This window comes from Tubulanus polymorphus, chromosome 2 (genome assembly GCF_964204645.1).
Source record: "Tubulanus polymorphus chromosome 2, tnTubPoly1.2, whole genome shotgun sequence".
Taxonomy (NCBI): domain Eukaryota; kingdom Metazoa; phylum Nemertea; class Palaeonemertea; order Tubulaniformes; family Tubulanidae; genus Tubulanus; species Tubulanus polymorphus.
In genome coordinates, this window is record NC_134026.1 from 30,663,085 (window position 1) to 30,684,168 (window position 21,084).

The window sequence follows — 21,084 nt, forward strand, 5'->3', positions numbered from 1 at the left end:
GGAAACGCATTAAAAAAAAAATATCTCTATGACCAAAAGAGCTTCGTTTGAACTGCGCCTTACGAGGTCCCCTGATAGACTGCGTGAATACTGCATGATCTCAATTTTTGATCCAAGTCGTCGACACATTTCATATTCGGATACAGAATGAAATTACACGATACTTCAGCCGATTCCAGCCGCCACCAACATCAGTAATTCGATCAACTTTGACGTCATTCGGCACACGCCAGAAATCACCGATATCAACGCGCTCAAGTTCATCACGATATTCACAACGATCCATTATTCTTTTCACCAAAAAAAAAATATGAAAACAAGTTTTATGACAAACATGAGAACAAAATAATCTAGACTAGACCATGTTTTGGTAATTGACTTTTACCTGTGCATATTTCTATTTCGGGATGTCTGAAACGATTCTGATTAATTGATATTACTAGTTGTATGTTCTCGAGTTATTATTTCATGCTGAGTGGAGCCGGTTTGCTTGTATTATTTATTAGGACCTTTACACTAGAAATTGCCATGGAAGGAATGCATCACTGTTTTACCCCCAAATCAATCATGGCTGACTGCAACATTACGAGAGGTTTCATCTTCAGATCGACCTCGGCAAGAAAAAAAACGAAACAAGCAATATATTCTCTATTTGAGCCAGGACGTCATCGCTGGGACCAATATTATCCAAAGGCAATATTGCTGTTTATGTGATAGTCTCATTTTACACAGTTCGCGATGCCGCTGCGTATCAGTAGCAAGTTCTGGGTTTGAAGTGTCATAGTTCTCACAGTTCGATGATCGTTAACAAGTCATTGAACAGTTTCCATGGGGAAGAGCAATTCCTCAAAGCAATCATCACTATCGTCATTATATTTCACAAGAGCAGCAGCATCAGCAGCAGCAGCATCATAATCATCAGCAGCAGCAGCAGCAGCAGCAGCAGCAGCAGCAGCAGCAGCAGCAGCAGCAGCAGCAGCAGCAGCAGCAGCAGCAGCAGCAGCAGCAGCAGCAGCAGCAGCAGCAGCAGCTCGTGCCCAATGAAAACGAGTATTTATAGAATTAACGAAAGGTCGTCAATATCTGGCGGTAATTCTGCTGCTGGTAAATTCAATTCCACATTCAGTGGCACGACCTTCTTTAATGCATCAGTACCCGAATTAGGTGAACTACGTCAGCAATATGTGTAGACCACTTGCTACGACAAACGGACACATAGAGTAAACTTCCATGTAGAATGTTATCCTGACAGAACTGGATGAGATGTTGATCTATGAATCATTTCATCGAATATCACCATCATCTTGGTACATTTCTATTGATTGTTTGTCCTCTGGTCTGAACGTGACAAGCGACGTCGCTGAAATCATTGGTTTTCTTAGAAGTCAATTCTCTCTTATCTACAGGCTTATCTAATTTTCCGCGCTGCAAAATCACTGCATATACATATAATATATGGATATTCGCCATAAACAAAATAGCTTCAATTCAAACATTGATTGGTTGCGCTTATAGATATATGATCGGTAACGTTGTTGTCGAAAGCTTGATCTCGTGAGAAGTGGAAAGATGACCTTTTGAAAGAAATGACGTTAGGTCCTTCATAAGAAGATAGATTGGGTAAAATAGAGGAAAGTGGTTCGTCTCGGTATGGCTTCCAGATACCGTCTCCACCCATCGCATGCGACCGACAATCAACTTCCGGGTGATGTAGCACTTATTGAAGGCGAAGCTGTACGCGGCACGACTAGAACCGGTTGAACCCTGGGCGTGTTTGTTTACTGAACCCTTCATAGGCGCCCCAAAGAGGGAGGCGGGGAGGGGTGCGAACGCCCCTTATACCTTTTCGGCCATAGTGCCCTTTTTGAAATAATGAAAAATATTTCTACAACATTTCACCACGGGATTTAACAGTCATTTTTTCATTTCACATCGGCGCTGTGTGGAAGACTTCAGATAGAAATTCGACCCTCCCGATTCCTGGTGACGCCCATGATTTGTCGCGTATATTTGTCCTCATTGCGACTGATTCCAATCTCGACTAAAGCTAAATGGTCATTTAGTTACGACGATTCTATTCCTATTAGACCTCTATTGTATTGTATCAACTCGGAAATGAAGAGACGTTTTGTCGTCTTTCGTGTAAATGCGTGCGCGCTCTGCTTCACGACGCCAAAAACCTTGATTGATGAAGACACAGCGGGAACATTAATCATTACGAATCATGGCAGCTAATTCTTGATTCATGATATTACAGTAACAGTGCCCCCTTAAAGGCCGCATCCCCGGAGAGATGACTGTCAACATGTAAAGGATAAGTCGTCCACCGGAGCAGACTCTTCTTTAACTGTCATTCGATGCTATATTCTAGTTCGGCTATATGATATACCAGAGTACTGATCGATTGTGTGTCCGCTTTCCTTTTATTGCGGCGACGCTAAGTCAACGACAAAATCATAATTCTGACGTGCAAAGAAAACCGGTATATCGATTCATAACGATTAGATAGATATATGCGCTCAGTGCTCTAACCCAAACTCGGGGGATCGTATATGTAATAATCTACCGGTATGAGTAAATTCCACGAATCCGTGGAACGCACCAGTATCCGTTACATCGAAAACTATGCCGAATAAATCCGCCATTAATAGTTATCAACAGGAAAATGGAAACGTGATACTTTTTTTAAATTACAGCTATAGATATAAAGGTGTTCTATATTTACAGAGAGAAAAATCTCGTCGGAAACGTTTTTTTTTATGGTGCCCTAAACTTATCGAGATCGTTTTATATTCGAGTCCCTTGACGATATTTCCATTTTCCTTGTAATTGAGTAAAAGATGAATAGCCTGTCTGGATGGAAGTGACTAATGATTGGTTCTTCTGGGAGAAGATGACACGCGCGCCACTTATATCATATAGTCTAAAAACCTTTTTCACTGAGTTCATAACAAACGCTCCTTCATAATTAAAATATTGATTCGAAACAGAAATGTTGCCCTAAACGAACTAATCTCTAATTTTTACAAGAGTGAACTATATTCAGGATTGTATTCATACTTCACCGCAATGCTATGCCTTACACATTATACCTGGCCGTTATGTCAACAGCCAGATTCATAATCTATTTACGACCTCATTTCGACTTTTTCACGTCGATTTTGGTTCGAATTTAACAGTAACAAAAAGAAGCGTCGCAGGGAAATTTACGAAATTACCTTCTAACATTAAAACTCAAAATGATTTCATCGCATTTTCAGGGGGAAGAACGAATGTACCTACAGATAGATTTATCAGATGGTCTACTCGCTGAAGCAATGATGCAAGTATTGGATGTAACTGGAATTCGTTACCTGTCAATCCTCATGGACGATAACTATGCAAAATATCAGTTTTTACACGCGTTTAACATCTTAGCACAAACGAACGATTGGAGTGTTGAAGACGCTATATTCGTGTCGCGTACCGACTCTCAGAGCGAGTTACAACTTAAAATGCTGAGCCTTAAAGAGAATATATCAAGAATTGTGATATTGTTTTGCCACAGAGATTTAGCCAGGCGCGTGATGAAACAAGCATTTCTTATGGGTTTATTCGATAACGGTTATGCTTGGTTTCTCGCTGATACGTCACCAGAACACGATAACGATATACAATATTATCCGCTAGGTGTCGTTAGATTAGAACCCGTTCCACCTAGTGATTTTCGTCCTTTGATTAGAGATGTGGTGAGACTAGTGATTAAAGCATCTGAGTCTTATATCGGAAACTCACCAGCAGCGCTGTATTTACACCGTAACTACTCGTGTTGGAGCAAACCTTTACCTGTACAAAGAAACCGCGCAATATCTTTCTACAAGTAAGTATATTACCAACTATTCTACCCCAAACCGCCCACAGCCTGGACAGTTCTTCATTCCGCAAAAGAAAAAAATGCCATAAGCTCTGCCTTTAAGCCGTTCATATCTAGCCGTATATTATACTAAAGTGCACATTTATAGCAAAGTATATTCGCATGTTTGCCTTGTACAAGAGCAGTGACCAGTGGGTATGGTGACCAACCACGTGTGGTAATCTGTTGTCAGAAGCAAGCAAAAACTTTCATGTCAATCATCATCATACTGCCAGGAATTTTCAAGGGCAGGGGCAACCTCCAAATGTAGTATTCGGTGGACTGTAATGTTTTGAAATGTTCAGCTGAACAGAAAAGGCATCGGGGCTTTAAAGGGTTGCATTCAAACGTACGAATCCCCCTGTCTAAGATTATATCTTCTTAAGTGCTCATTACTGATTTCAGTTCCGCTTATACATCCATTAATTCAGTGTAAGATTGTTTAAGTCTCGTGTTATTTCATGGTTGTGATGGAATTCTTCAAGGCGCCGCACGCGATCTATCCGACGATAAAAATCCTGTTTCTGCTTACACTGCACAATTTGATTATTGTATAAGATCATTGGCGGACTAATACATTCCCATGGGGACTATTTAACAACAAACGTTGATTGTTCAAGTAGGGAATAAATGCGATTTTTCTGACGACAAATAGCACGCAATATTTCTATTATAAATTCGATATTTGCGTATTCTCTTTAGAACGATTTTGAAGTTTTTTAATGATGATTTTGAAGTGGTTTATTTGTCTCTTGCAACCTTATTTTGCATTCGCATTTATCTACCACATCAAAAACCCCAGAGTGACATTCTGCTGGTAAAGTACACAAAATGGGAGTTAGTCAAACAAACCGACATCACACATAGTGAATGTAACACGCGTAATCAATGATTCCCAGAATCGTCATATTGTCACACGCAACTCACTGCTGTTCGCTGTGTGTTAACGCTTGGAATAAACCTCGGTTTATCGCTGCCTCTTCATCAGCCTAATGCCCTCTTTCCTCGTTTAAACTATTGTCCAGTTCAGCGTTAATTCCTGCAGATTGATCTCTCTGTCTGGACCGGCAGTAAACTCTCTTATCTAATCCCCTTGATCTTCAATCTATTAATGATTATGGCTTATTCTATTCTTACATCGAAGGAATGTGCGCTGAACACTGCATAGTATTCACCGATGATCCTGTATATCAACTGTTGGTTAAAGCTTGGAGTAATCATTTGAAATGATTACTCCAAGGTTTAAGTCACGAAATCAATTGCTAAAAATTTCAGTAGTTCCAAGGAATGCTGAATCTCCGGTTTGTCAGATTGTGACCGTCAAGTGCTGCCCCTATATATTACATTGACGGCGAACGGTTAAACTAACTTACCAGCGCAATATTCTTACTGCGGCATGTGGGTAATAGGTTGGTTCGCATATTCACCGGTAACGTTATATATAGGGGCAGCACTTGAAGTATTGAATTTTACTTCTTGTTTTTTGTAAATAATTGTAAATACTGTTTTTCTTCCATATACTATGGAAATAGTTGGAGTGTAATAAATATTCGTATTCGTATTCGTAATTTAGCACCGCTCGCTATGCGAGATATTCATTTCAAGGGAAGTTTTGACATTATTTCAAACTGCCCATTTCATTTTACTCGCAGTATATCTGGTGTCTGAATCGGGCCATATGAAGTCACATACGAATCTGCAACCATAAATATAAATACATGAAGTCATTCATGACTATATTTTTTTAAATATAATCTATTCTATTTTGAAATCGCAACGCAAGTATTTACGCAAATTCATTCAATTCCTGGATATTGTTATGAGGCGGATCTAGAGTCTGAAGGTCGTACCAAATATTTTCAGCGCAAATTATTTTGCAAAGTGCATTTCCAGAATTTTGACAAAATTGTGCCTTTGACTTTACAGAAATTGCCCATTTAGAAGTTATTTTGGATAGAATTCTGCCCTTTTTGAGAAACGCTTTTACATAGATATATAAGCACAATTCCCCCCCCCCACCGGATCGTATTGAATATTGTCTCTACACGTACGGAATAAATATACGAGTTCTTATTTTTCAGTGCAATCAAAGATACCGAGATTGTCGGCGAAACTGGACCTTTCACATTTAACCAATTCGGTGCTAGAATCCAAGGAAAATACGAAATATTGAACGTCGTTTACGAACACGGAAGCGTATTGAAAAAATGGCGCCACGTCGGTCACGTGACGAACGGAAGCGCTACTATGGAGTCGATTGTGTGGCCGGGTAACGCCGTGTCGAGACCAGTCATTAACGGCATTAAAACATTCAGGGTCGTTACGAATAACGTAATGCCGTTCGTTATGAATCAGAAAGCTTACTTGCACGAAGATTCAATGCATGAATACAATTGCGGTACAGCGGAACCGTGTTTAAGAGTGAATACATCCAACTCAGACGTGTTAACCGCCATATTTGAAGATTTCAAAAAACACGTGCATAACGATAGCCGGCCTTACGAAGTTCACTGCTGTTCAGGTCTTACAATTAAACTCTTCCAACAACTGTCTAAAGATCTCAAATTTGACTTTAATCTCTACCTGGTGGCTGATCGAAAATATGGAAAACAATTAGCTAATAATACATGGAACGGTATGGTGGCTGATATACAATCGGGCGCCGCTGATATCGCTATCGGGGCTTTCAGTATTACTAACAGTCGTTTGGCTGTGATCGATTTCACCCAACATTATTTTCAATCAGGTTTTTCAATGATGATAAACGAACATAAAGGTAAGACGCCGCCGCTTAACGCCATTTTCGAACCTTTCGGACCCGAGGTGTGGTTTTCGATAACGGGCTGCGCGTCCGTTGCCGCCATTGCTATGGCTATATTCGAGTGGAATAGTCCGTTTGGATTGACCCCAAAAGCCAGAAAACGAGATAAAAACTATACTTTAGCGTCGGCTGCGACTATGGTCTGGTCGGTACTGTTCGGACACACGGTAAAAACGAAAACGCCGAAATCTTGGCCGTGTAAAGTATTACAGAACGTCTGGGCCGGCTGTTCGATATTCATAGTAGCCAGCTATACTGCAAACCTGGCTGCGTATTTGGCTGGTGAAACTGGACAAAAAACATTCAGCGGAATTAATGATCCGAAAGTAAGTATTTCTATAACACGGCTTCAGATGATGTTGAATCGTTCGAGAATAAACACAACTATTGAAATCTTCATTTTGATAAGGTTTCATTTTTTCAACTTTGTTTCGATCGATTTTTCATCTCTCAGGAAAGAGTCCTTTTCAGAAATTCACAAAATTCTTGAATTCTTGGTCCTTTAATTCTTACGAGGACTCGAGGGAAATGAGTCGAAATCGGACGTAACATGTTGTAAATATAAATCTTATCAAAACGAAGATTTTAATGGTTGAGTTTCTTCGATTATTAACTATCTGGACCGAGTTCTACCGTTCCTGAGTTAAGATTTGACTCACTGAAAATGAGCCAATCTTAACTCAGAGTTAACTTTAGCTCAAAACTGTGGAACTGGGTCCAGGATACTAATACTCTTCCTAACTCATAATACGAGTTTGACTTCGAGGAATTTATTTATAATACTGGTTATATCTATATGTATGAAGCTGCTACAGGAGCGTCACCTGGCGATAGGTTCTGTCAGTAGCAGCGCCGTCGATATGAGAATTAGAAAACTAAATCCTCAACTTTATCAACTGGTTAAAAATAATCTAGTCCAAACTTCAGGGATCGGCATTGAACGAATTAAGTATGTTATAAATACACGAAATTACGTTCGTTTATGTTGGTAGATTTTAAGATCCATTGCTTGCCAGGGTCGGTTCTTTGAAAGATGGCAGCAGGATAAGTATAGAAAAAGGGGACTGACCCTGGCAAGTGACGCTGTATCCCAGTGTTGTACCGTGATGCCGTATTTACTAAGAGTGTATATGAATTTGATTTCAATGAATAATTCACCCGAAATGTGCAACATTGCATTAGCTTTTTTAAGAAGAAAATCTATGCAGTTTTATTGCATCCTTTCCTTGGCAGGGGTTCGAACCTGATGGCATCACTAGACCCGTGCCATCAGGTTCGAACCCCTGCCGAGGGAGGATGCTCTGTTGTTGCGGAATGTCTGACCGTTTCGTGATCGGGTCGAATCATTCATATTTTCACAATCACTGCTTTTTTATTAGTCAGAGGTTTTGTTGTCGCCTGTCCTGCGATAAAAATGATATGGATGTCGTCGTTTCGATAGCGATAGGAAATAATGAGGCTTTCTGTCGATTACTGAGTAATGGATAAGCAACACGTCATCATTCTTATCAAACATCCGAGCATTTTTACGAAATCTAGACATATACCAGTAAACCCTGGCGAGGTCCGGGTAAAAGAAAAATAAGATCAGAGGAATATAGAAAATAACTCGTAAAATCATCAAAGATGTGTAGTTTACAATAATCGACAGAACGCTTTAGATTCGTCCGTTTTTGTGAAAGTCTCGTGAAAAGTAATTCCCAAAATTACATCATATAAATACACCCTTTTTATACATACATTATGATCAATGTTGTATGAAGTGTTCTTTTGATTTTCAGTTAATTTACCATAAAGTTGCGGTAGTGAATAGTAGCGCCGCTGAGGAACACTTGAGAAAGGTCAACCACGCCCTTTATTTGAAGCGTATTACTCTCGAAGATGACAAAGTCCCAGTGCGATCACTTCTGTAGGTTCGCGAAAACAAAACTCAAATCATTTTAAATCATTGATTGCATTTCGATGTTTTCTTCAAATTATTTGATGATCTCTGATGCAAATCAGCAAAAATCAATTCGTCTTTCGGTGGTTGTAATCATCGCCGTTTCATATATGTTGCGATCTCTTATTTCTTCGTGGATTCTAAACTGAAATTCAATTCTTTCCTCGAAAACACATAAATCTCTAATTTCAATTAGTTTAAGTTTGCATGTGGTGTTTGTGAACTCATCTGGTGTTTGTGGTGTTTGTGCACTCGTGATCATCAGAGATGATCTCATTAATGAAGGGACCTCATTTGTGAATCTCTCTGTGATTACAGTCTATATTAGATTATGTTTGCATTTACTGAGTGCTATTTCATGATGAGACACGTAACTGGACCCGGTTCTCTAGTTTACGTTGATTCTACAGATAAAACTAGTTCATTTTCTCAATCTGCCTTGTATTCGGTCAATTCCTAACCGAGAACTGTGGAACTGGGACCCGCGGCTGTTCTTTTTACCTCTCACTATCTGTGTGATGCAAATACTTCTATTATTTACAGTTTTTGAGCAACAAAAACAAACTAACTTAGTTTTAGGTAAACAATTTTTGCTAATTGAGATATAGGTAAAAGTGGGTTTTTTTCAAATCTCTTTCATCATATGTATGTTGTGACCACGTTGTCTAGTGAACTCCATTTGATTCATCACTACACTTTTAAAAACAAAATTCATTTAAAAAATGATGAACTTAACAATCAACTGTTTTTTATGCGAGTCTGGCAAAACACAAATATCGTCAATTCGTAAAATATCTTATAGCAAGATCGATAGCCTAAAAATGCGTCATTAAATTTAGCCGATGTTACGGCATCATCATCCATAAATTTGATTGATACATGAGCTGCGTCCATTAGATGCATTCGCAAATTATTTACAATTATGGAAACCGCCTAAAGGTAAATCGGTACACTGCTTACAGGAACGGCTCTTTAGACGTTTACCTAGATGATACACCAATATTAGAATATGCAAAGACACAATTAGACGATAACTGCTCATTGAAAATAGTTGGAGAGAGTTTCGGAGACGATGGTTATGGCTTCGGTCTAACGCACGGATCACCTATGAAGGTATTAAAGCGTGTAATCAAAGTCGAGTTACGCGACTGAAATATCAGCCCTAAATGAATGAATGATTCGTATATTTCTAGGAACCGATTTCTCGGAAGTTGATCGAATACAGGACTAACGGATTTCTAGAAGAGCTGCGCAATGACTATTTTAGCTATGTTCCGTGTCGGTCATACCCGAAAATGAAAGACGATGCTCGGGACATGGGTCTGACGTATAATCAGTTTCTAGCACTGTTTGCTGCTCTAGGGGCTGGTGTATTTGTTAGTATATTCATACTATGCAACGAACACGCTATTTTTCTATGGTTCGTGCCCTATCTACGATCGTTGCCGACAAAAAGCCCGTGGAAAAGTTTAAAACTGATGTTTATAAGCCAGGTAAATATATCTCGACCGGGAATTCGAACCTGATGGAGAGGGATCTTCTCTAACGCCTATATCCCGGAGCCAAAGACCCTAATCCCTAACCATCTAGAGCGGTTTCGAAAGCCAAAATTATGTTTTTTTTTCATGCCTGGATAAGGTCGTTATCCTGATAGCATCCCATGGCAGAGTTTCGATGTCATCAGGTTCGAGTCCCGTCTCGGGGGAATGGATAAACTGCACCCATGGTTTCCATAGACAATACATTGACTGTCTACATGAATTGAAGATAAACCCCACAATAATGAAGAAAAACAAAGTATCGTATGCCAATTTTGAAAATAGATTGTTTTGAAATCCGCTTTGAGAATGGCTCGTAGAATCGCGTGGAAACGTCACTATATCCTCCTCTTCAAACTGCACCTTTTTGTTCGGAACTTGTGCCTCAAATGTTGTGTCTCATTTCTTATGGTAATTTTCTCCTTGTATTTCCAAAGCGTTTGTATAGAATAGTGCATAGTCACGAGCTTGTGTCGCCGAATCATTCAGCTAAAGAGATGGTCACAGTGCTGAAAAACAGGCAATTCGAAAAATTATTCCAGAAGGACACAAAGGTTAGAGATGATAATAGGAAATACCTTACGAGAATTATATGTAATATTCTTAAGTCCCGCTTATTGCCTTGAGTGAATCGTTCATTTTAACATTCAATAGTCATATTCATGAATTACACTAAATGCTATTGTGATATTAGGTTCAATGAGAATCATATGTATAACATTATAAAATCCCGCACCAAAAGAAGAGATCGAAATGTTCCCATATGTTATTCATTTATTTCAATCAACCTATAATAGTCACCTTACCATTAGAATACCTCCGACAAGTTGAACGAACTATATTGGCACAAGGAATCATTTTATGTTCTTATTGTGGGATTCTATAATCATCAGTTTTATCAGTGGTTATACACAGCATCGTACGTCTTGATTTTGCCAGAAGAATCATTTTGTATAAAACTCAATGACCTGCGCCATCAGTAGATATTCTACACGTGGTTTTATCGAGGAGATACTTTTGAAACGTCGTGTAATTCAATATATTCGCAAGTTTCTTCTCCAATTTACAGGGTACCGCTTCGCAACAAAAGCAAATGAATGGCATTATTGGCGGCAAGGCTTCGCTGTGCGACCTCAGCAATCAAATAATTGCGTATGTATCCAGCACCAATTTCTCCATATTGCCCAAAGAATTTTAGTTATTGCCTCGAGCATATTGTCAGATATGATTGGCAATCACACTGCGTCGATGAATAAATGAATAAAAGAAGAGTGGTTTTCATTTACCTCGGAAACTCTTCGGTTTTTATGTCAATCAGGGATGGTTTAATAAAGTACAATTGTGAGAGTTTCAATTTTTGTTACCAAATTCTAAAATAAACAGATTCATTCTGGTTTTTAGGTTGAGACGCCAACAGCCGGCGGGCGCGACCGCTTCCGTATCGGGCAGCGTCAGTCATAAAATCGAATTAGATTTCGTAGATATAGCAACTCAAACTATGGAAGAGGATTTGTTTTTACATTGTACGCCTAGCAGTAGCAGCAGTAGTGGAACTACTCGCGTCATCAGAGCTGGTGGAAACACCGGTGAAGCGGAATATATCGAATTACATCAGGTTAGCCCATCGTGGCACGGCGACTGGGATAGGAGTTGGTTAGACGAAGACGATCAGAGTAGCGACGAACATCCGGCGTCTTATAACAACGAATCGTTCACGATGGATGAATCTGTCGATGAAATCAGCGTCAGGATTCCACCTCCGCCTGAATTCAGACAGATCGAAGACCACGACCAAATCGAACCCGATCGTAGGTATTCGCCACCATCCCCGACGTCGCAACAGGAGAAACAACATCGAGACGCGCCTGTAGGGTTCTCCATATCGATGGGAAACGCGGCTTTATCGAAAAAGACGACTAATAAAGACGTGAATATCGCGCGGGCGGCGGCGCGAGTGAAGAGTTTTCCGTTGAAAGATAATCGAGTGAAATCGTCGTTTTCGAAAAGCCGCAATTTGTCGATTAATAACTCGTTATTGGAAAGCAAGGCGGATGTACCACTGGAGAGTCTAACGAAAGAGAACTTATTTCTAATGTGGAAGCAATCAGAGGCGGAATTAAACGCGAAATTGGAAAACGTTTTAGCGGAGAAGGAATTACTGGAGAGAAAGTTATCGTTGATTTCACCGTCTGATTTACACTGGGTGTGACCGGTTATATTTTACCTTAGCAGTATTGCCTATTAACATATTCCATGATCGTGCCAATAATATACATAATAATGATAATAGTAAATACTAGCCCCTCAAAATACAGCTACAATTTAACATGATTTTGATATTAATAATAGGACGTGTGCCTTTATACATATCTATATATATAATATTAGTAGATGGTTAGATTTTTGAGGAGGATGTGGCGTCTTGCCAGCCCGATCTCTTATCGTCAAATTTGCATAATAACAAAACTACTGTTGATTATTCATAATTATTTATCGTGAATCATGTACTATCATGTACTATCATGTACTAGCATGTACTATCATGTACTAGCATGTACTATCATGTACTAGCATGTACTATCATGTACTAGCATGTACTATCGGCTATTTTGAGTTCTTTACCTGGAAGTGTTTGTTAGATCAGTTCATGAAACTTTTAAACCGATAATCTTAGAAAATCCCCACAATAAGCAAGAATAATAGTCCGAAAATGTTTCTTTCTTACTGATTTTCGACGTTTCGACTTTATTCTGATAGTTACCTTCAGGAATATTTCAGTCGCGACTATTTCCTGAACTAAACGACCATTAGGATATAGTAGAAACGTCGAAAATAAATCAAAAAATAAAGGAACCTTGTCAAACTTGTTTTTCATTTTGTGAGATTTTCGTTAAAACACGGACTCAGAGTGTTAGTACATACCTATACCCATCTCGAACCATAACGCCATCTTGCGGGATTTTTCAATGTTATAACAGATACACGCGCTTTGACTGTGATACTGTGTTGAATTGTTTATAATTATCTCATAATTCATATATTAATCATATCGGTATATGTTATATGTATAGTTAATTTATTACTGTTATTTTATTATGAATTGTAAAATACTAATGGAAGTAGAGTGTCAAACCCACAATGAAAAAACTGAAATATTTCAAACATCGAAAAATTTATAAAAAAAATAAAAACACTACGAAATTTTCTTTTTCCATCTAATAACCAAAATATTGATTGATAACAGTTTCCATGATTGGTTGTTTTCTGTTGGAAGCTGATTTTGATTGATTTTTCGATATCGTTCGGTAATTTCATCGCTGATTCGACTCGCTGTAGTTTTATTTGCGCAAGATTGTAAATTTCTACCACTAACACTATATACTAATGGATATAGATTAGAAGTAGAATTAGATCCCCCTAATTGAGGCTATGATTTAGAAATTGACGGACGATGACACAGAAATCTCTATTTATTTATTTATCTGTAAACTCATTCCTCTGTCAATTTGATAAATCTGTCAAACCTTTCACGATATAATCGTTGTGTATAATCTAGCAGCATTTATTTGCGTTTAAAGCCTGGCGTAGGTCGACTGGCGATCAGTCGCGACTGGAGGAACCAGTCCCAGGAGGCCGACCTACGCGCCCGGCTAAATCAAACATCTCCTTATCAAACGTGCGTATATCCCTTTCATAAAGACTATAAATAACCTCATAATTTTGGTATTTTTTATCTTCTAGAATATTGTATATACACTTTGAATATTGTACATAAATTGAATAGTATAACGTATAATGTAGATTGATAAATACTAGTATATGATATATTAGTATAACACTAAATGGTGGGGCAGCGCGGATAAGTGATCGATATATAAAGAGTTTATCATATACATTTCAATCCGCCATTAATCTCTTATAATAAACCGCATATCAATGTGTTAGTGTACTTCCTTCAGCTAGTGTATTTCCTGTGTCATATGTGGCTATTTACATTGTATTATATTCAAAACGTTGGACTTCGGAAGCAGGAACAGATTTAAGCCCGGGTCCATAATTCCTCCCATAAAGCAGCCATTCCAGAGGCTGCGAGCAAGGCGGGCTTCCCCTGACCGTTAGAATATGTTTGAATAGTTTTGCTTCCAATTTTGTCTAAACACTTCACACCGATATGATTGTTATCAAAAACAATAAAATAGAAAACAATTCTGATATTTGGATTTTAGAATAAATTCACCGTTATTGTAGCAGCTGTTCATGCACCTTATTAAACATATGAATATTTAGCAGCTTAAGTCAAAATGACTCCTAAAACGCTTTTAAACGCACACTTTTGCCATAAAATAGACTAGTTCTATGATATATGTATGCATACCCCTGTAACTTGTATTCATTCACCCAGGTATATACCGCGATTAATCATCAAATCAATATATTCTGAATTGTATTGTTATATTTGCCGGCTGTTACATATTGAAATTTGACGATTCATTTTCAAAATCATATGACTTCATTATTTCTTTGATAGCATTTCAAAAATGATTTGTTCGTTTTGTATTTTTCGGAACATTCGATAGTGTAGCGTGTGTCGAGCAGATACGAGATTTTCTATAGGCTGATTATAAATAATGTAAATAAACTGTATATATTTTCTAATACTAATAAACGAAATGAGGGAAATTCATAAATTCATCTTGAATTCTCAGTGCATTTTTTCGGATCTGGCCAAATCGAACCTGTAACGGACTAAATTAGAACGGACCGAATCAATGACGTGCGTTCACACGTCAGATCACCGGTCAAGCGGACGCAACATTGATTGACAGAGTTCTATTCACACACAGAAAATGTCCATTCTAAAATTCAGAACGGACCTAGATCGGTCTTTTTGCTTTGATTCTAATTGTTCCGTTGGAACGAACCAATTTAGAACGGGTTTTTCACAAGTGCGAACGCTTCTTAATTCGAACGGACTAAATCTATACCGTTAATTCTCAATAACGTAGTGTAGTGTGAACGCGGCATATTGAGTTGGATATTCCCCTCGTTCGTTCGTTCGTTCGTTCGCAGTTACTTCGGCAATTTCCGCAGTAGTTACGTGTAAAGGTTGGATCGGACGCGGGAAGGAGATGTGCATCTTATAAATAACCGGGTGATAAGGTGAAGTACATACAATACACACACAGATTGAAAGTATCGTTGTTGTTCCGCGCGTTTTACCGAGCAACATTAGCGAATAGGAAAGTAATTAACGTTTCATTCTCTATACTGCTTTATTCAGGTAATATAACGATTAAAAACTACAGGATTCGGAAACTTTTCATTCGTTTTTCGTTAATCGATTAGTGACTGTGTAATTGAGAGGACTTGGTGATTTTTTCCTAAATTTACCTGAACTAACAACACATCAAATGAACGCGTCATCGTTAGCTAGTATGCAGCCGTCCATCTACATTTTCGGCAATGTAAAAAGATACAGTTTCAGAAAAATCTATAACCGACGAATTTACGACCGACCTCGAAAACCCAAACAGAAAAAGGACAAGTATAAACTTCCTCATATAAAAGACGATGACAAACCACCGTCTTTAATGGCAAAGATTGGATTGATTATTGTGGCGCTAGTGTTTCTAATAACGGGAATTGTAATGGTCATATGTGGAAATATACAAGGAGGAAATAACCTGTTGTAAGTATATATGATAAAAGTAGATTTCTGTTTGTATGTAAAAAAACCTACAGATATGAAGAATTAACGACTACCTGTAAACCACAGACTGAGCTTTATTGCGATGTACGGGAAAATAATCCCTGGGAACATATTGAAATTTGTCACTCATTACCATCATTGCTCATTATTATCATGGTGGTTGTCAGCCAGGCTGAGGATTAATCCCTAGGGTAGCCTTGATACCCAGTCTATAAAACCAGGCCCCGTAGTTTCGGATAGAAATTACTTATTTCCATTTTCATAGATTTCGTTCGAAATGAATAAATCTCTGAAAATCGATAGTTTTATAAATCTACCCAAAACGTCGTCAGTGATTTTCGTTGTTAAATGATCACATGGTGCGTGTTTTATTTTGGCCCCGACACTTGCCTTCAGTCTATTCGACGGATTCAATAGTTATAGTTATTGAAACGCGCCACCCGATGGACAAAGCGAAGTCTCACAAATCGATTTAAAATTCAGTAATAATGAATTAGTTCATTGATAACTTTTGACTGTTCCTTATAACAGACATTACCAGAATTCGAATTAGAGCTAACTGTTATTGCTCCACAAGAATTCCAATAACTTACAACACAAAAACAGACAATACAAGGATTGATTCAGTTTTCATAAATCAATGAAGATCAGAAATAAGCATAAATGAGAACATGAATAAAGTGAATGCGTTTAGTAAAGCTTCCTGCCTTTAATAATCTGTACACGCATGGCCTGGTTCCGAAGAAAGGTGGTTGATTACTTAAGTTAATGACTTTCTAATTGACTTTCACAACGACGTAATCGAGAATCGATTGATGTGAAACCGATATCCGTCAAACCGCGATCGTCTTTTCGACAAATTCGTAAAATAATGTACGGTTTTAGATACAATATTTCTAACGGAGAATGTAAGAAAGTACACACACCGATTCTCTGTGCTTGGAATCGAACTTTGTTTATGTAGTTTGCGTACATGATGCCCTTGTAGCCTCATATTTCGTTCGCTGTTTAGCTTCTGCGGCGGCAGTTCCTGAAAACAAGAACTCGTAGATGAAGGTGTGCGACGTACATATCTCTTAACGGCAGCGAGAAAACAACGCACATATATTCGTGCACATATATTGGAATCTTTAAAAATGAAATCGTTCTGCATAACCGCGTACTGACGTCAAGTCTGTAGGCAAAAAGCTAAATTGGGTTTCCTAAGAATTCTCCTCTGTTTCGTGTTGAAATTCCCAATTTACAAGAAATATATGGCGATTTAGGCGCATCACTTGTCATTTGTTGCAACGTTTTCTCAGAGGTGTCAAACAGCTTCATGTTACTAATTTTCTTGTTTGTCATTTTATCTCTGACTCTTATTTCGTATACAATATTACAGAAATAGGCCACTAGCCTTGATGATATTTCAAATATCGAATGCTCATCTAATCATCAACCTCATCATATATACGTTACAGCAATTAAACGAAGTCTTGTCTTCTAAAAAAAACTCTGGATCCAGTTACACGGTTGTGGGTTAGAGTTAACCGTGAGTTAAGATTATATAATATTCAATGTTTATATTCAATTCAAAATTTTAATCCAGAACAGTCTAAACCACTTGAGTCTAGGCGATAATACTGATAGGTCTGTCTTTCTTGTAATACGTGGACATAATTTTTTAATCTCGACGCCAGACCTGCTGCGGCTTTAACTGACTATATTGACTTACCGTAGGTAGATTACACGGGTTTAAGTTTAAAGATTACGTATGTTTATGAGCGTTGAATAAAAGCCGTTCTGTTCGCCAGGAATGTTAAAGTCATTAATATAATAATCCTAGTACACGAGCGCTTTGTCCGGTTTGAGAACACTGAGAATGAAATATTCATAAAAAACCGATAAACTACGTGAACATTGTTCACTCTTGAATCATGAACTGGTTTTCAAAAATTCTGATTTATGCGAAAGATAATTTTTTCCCGGAGTGCATCTAGGGTTACTGGAAGAAGGCGAGGGTCCAAAGGAAAAGTATGGTCATTTTTTGGATAAAGCCGTTAGATAACGAGCGGGCTACCCCTCGGTGTTCAGGGGGGGGGGGGAGGATCAGTGTAAAATTTGCAGGGTTTCACAGATTTAGATTTCAATTGATTTAGATTAGATTTGAATTCATTGCTCAAGAAATTACATTTTTTTCGAGCGAAGGGTACAAAGAAACAGTTACTCAGTATATCAGTATACACGCAATTGAATAAACGCAATATTCGTCATGACACACATGGGTAACCTCAATGGCAAGAGGCAGGGGTCCGAACCTTCGAAAATATCCCGTCGATCCGCTCATATTACTGATAAACAAAAAAATCGTCTTCTTTTTCAATATTATGTTCGTTTTTAAAGCAGTTTGTTCATATTTGAACTATAATTGTTTCTGTCAATCTTCGTTTCGAAGTTAAGTGAGTTTGGATTTTTTTTGTACGCTTGGTTATATTTTCTATGCGCTATAAGCTGAATGCCGATGTTCGTGTTATCCATCATACCGAGCATCACTTACAAAACATTTACTAATTACTAGTGTTCGTATATGTAACACCTGGTAAAATAGTCGATTTGATATAAATATCCCCCGCCTTCATCGCTAAATTTCCGTTCTATTTAGAATCTATTTTAATCTAGGCATTCGATAATTAGTTATTGAATAGAGTTAAGGTGATTGACAGCCCAGGTTTACTACAAACATTATCTTCAATCAGTTTAAAATCAGTAGTTTCTCCGCCAGTTTAACTCTTGTTTATCAAACGCGAATTTGTGGCTAATTCAACCGCGCATATGTGCATCATTTCCCCAAATCTCACAACAATCTTTCCTCTTATCGTACATTGCACACTCATTATCTTATGACACCTTGCCCGGCTCAAGTATATTTCTAATTGATTATCACACTTTAATCTTTCAGAAGATATTACCCGGTGCGAGCGAAGCTTTAATATACATATTTTCTCCGAATATCAGTTTGAATATAACTCGTAGATGATTATACTATCGAGTAGGTGGTTTGTTTGTATAATACTCTACACTAACTGCTCTCAAGAAAATATCCGATATAGCAACTGTTCCAATATCACATAAACTAATTACAATAATTGCTTCTATGAAATACAAATTATATTGAGCTCATTTCAACCCACGCCCTGATGAAATTATTACATTATTTTTGTTAAGAATTTTACTTCGAAGAATTGGCTGAATTAAGCCATTTTTCTCGGACATTAAGATTGTGAATAATCTATTACCTAAACAAAAAACTTGTCATTAGAAGATTTTACAGAACTGCAGCAGAATGTTCTCCATACAATCAATCATTAAAGTTGGCGAAATTACTGATAGAATTGACCGATCAAGAATTTTGGTCTTGTGATTTTAGATATTCTGAGGTGGAAGCGCAATTTTGTGTTATAAAAAACGGGAAAATGTTAATGCAGATTGAGTTGTAATCGTCTGACAAAGATACAATGAACTTTGCCGCATTCAGGCTGATATTCTTTTTACCCGAGCCAAGTACCTGGATAATAGTTCAATGTTTTTATTTCGCAGCTTCTACATAGTCGGTGGTTTGCTGATATGTGGCGCACTAGTGATGCTAGTCGTTTCAGTCGTGAAGTTTCGCATGGATAAACGAAACCACGTGAGTTCATCATAACGGAAAAAGTTTCTTCCGTTTTTCATCATTTCTGACATTTCCTTTATTAAAGAATCATTACAAAACGTCACGTATACAATTACCAGTTACAGGGTATATTAAAGCTTTATACGTGTATATGTTACAGTAGTAATTTTGCTATCCGTTGAGAGAACTTACAGAATAACAATGTCTTCCTTGTTATTTCGTATTTTTTCAATCTACGTAATTTATTCAGGATCCAGTTCCACAGTTGTGGATTAGAGTTGATTTAGTTGCTGCTGGTCAGTTCATGTTTTCAGCGAGGACAGCAAAATTCGGCCGTTTTATGCATGGAATATTAATTGGGCCACGCGAATCAATGCTCGTTGAAAACGTTTGCATTTTTTTCCAGGAGATGAAACAACAACAGACCGCACTGCATCGTATAGAAGAGGGGAATGAAGATGACGTAGATGATAAAGAAAAGGAGGATATACGGGAGGAAAACAATACAACGGCGTCGACTTCTACTAATCATCAACGACAGGCTGATCATCAAAGCCACACCAGCGACAGTCCTACGGATATACAACACTCTCATGATCACCACGGCGAAAGCGGTCACCATCAGACCCTTCCGACGTGACCTTCACCTTCTAACAATACGACAGGTCTTTGATTTCCAAGTACATGCATTCTCTGAATGCAGTAAACGTACTAAGTTGAAGTACGCATTGTACGTCCCTTAGTCGACGGCTGAAAGAGTCTCCGATGAGTGTGTATATAATTATCAAAATGTTTTCAACGTAAAATATGTTTTCATCATGAATATGACTGTTGTATTTATCTATCTATCCATTTTCAGTGGGTGTGGTTTTTTAGAGTAGGAATGCGAGTTTCCATTTAATGGTTATCTATTCATCGTGATAGTGATAAAATCATCCCAGCTAAAAGAGTATCCCGTTACTATCCTTAAGGGACGAGAGATAAGTTCAAGTGGGTCCAAACACATTAGTGGCCACGCTTAGTTCAGTTTTCGGCGTACGGTTTTCCTTTTTCCTCGAGCGATTTGTTTGTGTTTTAATGATATTTCACTTGTTTTTCATCCCTTGGTTTTCACTTCGTTTCTGCCTGTATCTGATACACATAAACAAAACATCCTCTGTACAAACATTGCTTTTGAAATAAAATAGATTCAAAAGAGTCGTTTTCAATAATAAATGATGGCGGCGTTGTTTAATCATGTCTGACATGCGTTCTTCGTTTTTCGCGTGATGCTGAAGATGCGCCGCTCGAATAGAGCTGGAATTATTTGTAGTTGGAAATACTGACAGACTCGGCGTAAAGAAGATTATCACCGTCTTTTAATTGTCGTAAAAATTCGAGCGCTGATTGAGCTTCCAACAAAGAACAGATATAGACATAGGTCTTTTGATCGATGGGAAATAATCATAATTCTCGCCAAATCAAAGAAACTGATTATTTCTCGTTTTCAAGAAGATTAATAAATCACTATTCACATCGACAGCGTGTTGTCA

General features: G+C 38.0%; 2 protein-coding genes across 2 annotated transcripts in view; both read left to right on the plus strand.

Annotated features, from left to right (window-relative positions):
• LOC141899181 (glutamate receptor ionotropic, NMDA 3A-like) overlaps positions 1–12,402 on the plus strand; it is a 29,698-nt gene extending 17,296 nt beyond the window's left edge. Inside the window, exons 2-9 of the mRNA XM_074785342.1 lie at positions 3,261–3,859; positions 5,974–7,039; positions 8,495–8,622; positions 9,618–9,768; positions 9,849–10,148; positions 10,631–10,747; positions 11,263–11,345; positions 11,595–12,402. Coding sequence (XP_074641443.1) covers positions 3,261–3,859; positions 5,974–7,039; positions 8,495–8,622; positions 9,618–9,768; positions 9,849–10,148; positions 10,631–10,747; positions 11,263–11,345; positions 11,595–12,402 — 3,252 coding nt within the window. The remainder of the gene's footprint in view (positions 1–3,260; positions 3,860–5,973; positions 7,040–8,494; positions 8,623–9,617; positions 9,769–9,848; positions 10,149–10,630; positions 10,748–11,262; positions 11,346–11,594) is intronic.
• Positions 12,403–14,554: 2,152 nt separating this feature from the next.
• LOC141900149 (uncharacterized) lies at positions 14,555–20,712 on the plus strand. Its single transcript, XM_074786916.1, has 3 exons — positions 14,555–15,882; positions 19,480–19,570; positions 19,959–20,712. The coding sequence occupies exons 1-3, from the start codon at positions 15,605–15,607 to the stop codon at positions 20,190–20,192; spliced, it is 603 nt and encodes a 200-aa protein (XP_074643017.1). The 5' UTR covers positions 14,555–15,604; the 3' UTR covers positions 20,193–20,712.
• Positions 20,713–21,084: the final 372 nt, after the last annotated feature.